Source organism: Blastomyces dermatitidis (assembly GCF_000003525.1).
Source record: "Blastomyces dermatitidis ER-3 genomic scaffold supercont1.1, whole genome shotgun sequence".
Taxonomy (NCBI): domain Eukaryota; kingdom Fungi; phylum Ascomycota; class Eurotiomycetes; order Onygenales; family Ajellomycetaceae; genus Blastomyces; species Blastomyces dermatitidis.
The window spans coordinates 6533253-6538073 of NW_025544774.1; the positions used below are offsets into that span (position 1 = coordinate 6533253).

A 4821-nucleotide genomic window follows, 5' to 3' on the forward strand; every position below is an offset into this window, starting at 1 on the left:
TCAGGTTCAGTGTAGTCATCTATCTGTGTAAACATTCAATCTCCTGCTGCAGGCCTAAGATCTGGTTTTCTCTATTCTTATTGATGATGGTGATTGCATCAGCAAAGCTCTTCATAGTGGATACTTGATCCGCAGTGAATGTCAATTGTTGTTTGATCTTCATCTCAGCCTGCCACTGTGTACACAAGGCCTCAATCTCATTTAGAATTCTCATACATGTATGAAGCTTCAATTCCAGTTCAGCGGTCTCAGCTGCTTTTCTTACTGCTTTAAGTAAACCCTCTGAGAGGTTCTGCATATCTTCCAGTTCAGGTAGCAGAGAAGAGTGTTATTCATATCAGCTAGAAAAGATATTCATTTCAGTGATTTCTCATTGATCATACAATGTCTATCATTATCACTGTATCATTATATTACTATATCGCTGTATCATTATATCACTATATCATTATATCACTATATCACTCTGTTATCATCATATAACTTCAGTGATGACCACTCTCTCTTTTATCCTTCTTTTGAGTAGGGAGCAGACTTCTTTGAATCTGGTTCATCACTCTCATCTCCTTTCTCACACCTCATCCATTCACATCTCATACATGGCATTCACCTGGGTGTGAAGTTTTCCCTCAACAAGTGAAGCAGCATCAATCAGATACTCTTTCACTCACTGCCTTTCATACACTATCTTTTGAGGTGTTCTAGAACCACACTGGCATGATAACTACAAATCACTTCATAGGCAGAATTATCACGCCCTGGAGGAGCCTGCGCTCCTCACCAGTTTTTAGACATGCTATCAGATGTGATTCAAAGGTTGCTTAAGCCAGTGTATAATTACAGATGTACACCAGCTTCTTATATTGTAATCTCATACGCTAAATTAATTAGCGTACGCTATGGCCCCTTTACACGCGTACGCTAGTAGTTCGGAAGCGGCCGCGTTATTATCCGACGGTCGTACGTTCTTCCGAACCACATTATATCATATCTTGATATCAGAAAACTTCACTGCTTCTCTTTCTGAAAAGATATTCTTAAAATCTGTAAAGAGACATTATATATGTTCATCTTCAATAACAGATACTGCTGCTAATCTTGTAGTAAGAGTGATAGCTTCTTCATCTGTTCTCAAGTCTCAATCACCTGCTATACAGTATATTAACTCAATTCTTTTCTCAAGATTCTTTCAATGAAACTCTTCAGATTTCTCTATCACTGTCTCTTTATTAGTAAGACAGTACTGTTATATCTGAGTGACTCAGTCAATGAGAGAATTGTTTTCTCTCAATCACAGAAGATCTAGAATGACATTCTTATCTATGATATTAACTGTGTGAAGAAGCAGACTACTCTTCTTAAAGATTTCTTCAGAGTCTGTAATTACATACTTTGCTTGAATTATGTTAAAACAGTAACATTTCATTTCATCAGTAAATTTCATATAGTCTGACAGATCTATCTTCTTTCAACTCTTTATCAAAGAAAAGAAATAGAATATAAAGTTAATATTCATCTCAGAGTTGAGTAGATATCTTACTAGTATCTTCTCATTCAGAGTATGTATTATGATTATAATATAAACTTGAAGATATAAGAATTATTAATTCTTCTCTTTCTCTTCTTTATCTTTCATGAATACATTTGTCAGAAGAGAAGTTAACTTTGAGAAGATATCTTCTCAGTTTCTTCTCTTCTTCAGCTTCTTACAATCACTGATATAATGATCATCAGCTCTGCAGTTAAAACAGAGATTTTTATCAAATCTTTTTTAATATTTCTTTACAGTGAGTGAAGAATCAGAATATTTAGAATTCTTCTTTACTTTCTTCACACTGAAGCTGTTATAGCATTATTTAGATCTTATCATTGATTACTTAGAAGAGATCTTATTGACCTTTTTCTCAGAGAATTGATTATTCAAATAGATTCAAGAAGTCAGATTGACAAGCTCAGTGCAATTAATTAATAAACTCTGATATTATGATATCATTATTCACATCTTATAAGTCAGCTTTATAAGATAAAGCTGTGTTTTTAATTAATTCAAATCATTAATCAGTTTCTCTTAATATTCTTCAAATCTTATATTGAAATCAGAAGAATTTTCATCATCTTATTAATATAATAAGTTGAATCACTGTGCTGCTGTGAAGCTGCAGTTACAGTGATCTTTGATTTGATTCAGTAGAAAGTCTTTGAATTCTTCTCAAGTCATAATAGTATTGATACACTCAAGCTCTCTCTTCTTGATAATTCAAGTAGTTGCAGAGATGCCTTTAAGAAGATTGACAGTATATATTACTCATATCTCATGAGTATTATACTAGCTCAGATTAAGGTGGAATTTTCATTCAAGAGTATAAGTAAAGCTGTGAAATTCAGATAAGATGTTTTTCTTATATCTCAGAGAATCTCTGATCTTAATCTCTCTATCTTCATAATAGATGTAGATGTGTAGAGGCTGCAGTGATAATAGAGCAGTTGAAGAGCTCATATCAAAATATACAGTGAGTTCAGAAATCTTGAATTTCTGCTAAAGTAGAGGTGTACATACTCTAGGAAATGATGTAGTATTTTCTTCAGAGAGTGAGGTCAGATCAGTCTCAGTATAGATGTATAAAGTTATATCAGTCTGTTAGAGCTTGACTGATTCAAACATATAATCAGATTGAGTGATTCAAATTGTAATATGATAAAATTAAAGCAGTGACTAGTCAGCAGTGATATATAGAAATAGTTATTTAAGAAGCTGTATAAGTGAGCTTGACTATCTTACTTGAATAGCAAGCTCATAGACTACAGAATTATTGCAAGAATATCACAGATATGATACTTAGTATACTAAGAAGATTATATAAGATACACAGTAACTCTTGTGTATATTCTTATAGAAGTAAAACAAATCACTGACTTCTTTGATAAGAAGTCAGCATCTAGCTATTCTATATAGACAATGAGTGAATACTCTTCTCTCATTTCATAAGCAAGAATAGCTGAAGTAATATCTCAGTGACATCTCATTGTCAAGAAAGAGTAATCTGCTGATCTCATATAGAAGTGAGGTTCTCATATTTATCAATCAGATCTTTCTATAATATATCTGAATGATGTCATAGAGCAGTTGAAAACCAGTTCAGATGAGATGAAATCATCCGCATGAAAGTGATGAGCCGTGTGGAACCGCAACGGGGCCTTGGCGCGGCCGGGAGCGTGACAAATGAGATCTGTCGAATTGGCAATGAGACTATCAAAAATTCTGGTCCTGGTCTCAGACACGGTCACACGGTCAGTCTAACTACATCTATCTATAATATAAAGATTATCTATATACTTATTAGAAGATGTAGAATTCACTGTAGATTGAGATTCTATAGAATTATCTTATTATAATTAAGTAACTATAGATTTTATAGATTTGATTTCAATCAATTGAAGAGTTTTATTAAATAACTTTTTCATCTCATCTACTCTACAGATTGCAATCTTACAATTGACATTCTTAATAGTAAGAACTTCATCTACTTGCATCTGTCTGTGAGAGAATTTAATAACTTAATATCTATTTACTTAATAATGATCTGCAAGTTTACTCTTATAATATATATTCAATTTCATCTGAATCATACTACTCTTGAAGATCTTGTTCAATCATCTTATTAAATCAGATGTAAGAGTATTCTTCACATCTTCTAAGGTCTTAACTGCTGTATTAATTTAGTGATATAGTTTTATAATCATCTCTGAGAAGATTAATTACAAGAAGATAGTGATGAAATAAAGTGATTGCATACATCACTATCATTATTATATATGTTGAGATTCAGAGCATTATCAATGATAAGAGGTCTCAATCAATTGAGAATTATATCATGATTAACTGAATACATTTCACAGTCAGCAAAGTCAGCTCTCACAGTATCAGGTTTGAATACTTACAGTCAGACACTTTTCAGAGTAGTAAGAAATTATCTATCATTATACTGCTTATATCTGTAGCAGATAGTCTCATTAATAATATTTAACTGATGAATTCATATCTTAATTATCTCTTTCTGACTGTCATTCAATGCTCAATTCAGTGAAATTCTCATAGTTCTTGATTTCTTCCTGTTGATTCTCTCATATAAGGTGATATATGAGACTTTGAATTCTCACAACAGAGACATGATTTTGAATTTTGAATTGCTTTTATACACATCAACAGCTCTTTGCAACTGCTCCTCAGTGTAATTAGAAGATTTAAACATGGTTATAATTAATGATGATTATTTGAAGATGAAGAATGAAGATATTGAAAATATTTTCTATACAGTGTGGTTTTCCATACACTGTGGCGCACTCACTACAGAGAGTGAGTAAGCATGGCACAGTTAATAGCTACTCTTTTTTTTTTTTTTTTTCTTACTTCTATTACTCTTTTAGCCATCAGAACTTACTTCATCTGTGGAGGCAAAAGATCTTTCCCATCTTCACTGATTTCCATTGGTGTCACACTCTCTTGTGCCTTGGTGCTTTTGATAGGATACTACTTCACCGTATTAACAGGAGGCAGGAAATGATATTCAATCATAGGTGCTACGGTCTATCCAGGGCGGCGTGGAAGTAATGTGATTGGCAAAAGAAGTCCGTAGCATTTGATACAGCGAATAAAAAAAAAAAAAAAGCAATTTTCAGAAAAAGGAGTCAACGTAGAAACTAGAGCAACGAGATAGATGAAGCCAGGCAAAGATGAAGAAAAATGAAATCTATACTCCGTAACTAAATGTTTACAAAATCCATACAAATTTTATATCAAATAAATACACGAAGTGAAACTGA

At 32.8% G+C, this 4821-nt stretch overlaps 1 protein-coding gene across 1 annotated transcript; it reads right to left on the minus strand.

Annotated features, from left to right (window-relative positions):
• Nucleotides 1-19: 19 nt before the first annotated feature.
• BDCG_16226 (uncharacterized protein) lies at nt 20-298 on the minus strand (the record flags this gene model as incomplete). Its single annotated transcript, XM_045425477.1, has 1 exon — nt 20-298. The coding sequence occupies one exon, from the start codon at nt 296-298 to the stop codon at nt 20-22; it is 279 nt and encodes a 92-aa protein (XP_045279334.1).
• Nucleotides 299-4821: the final 4523 nt, after the last annotated feature.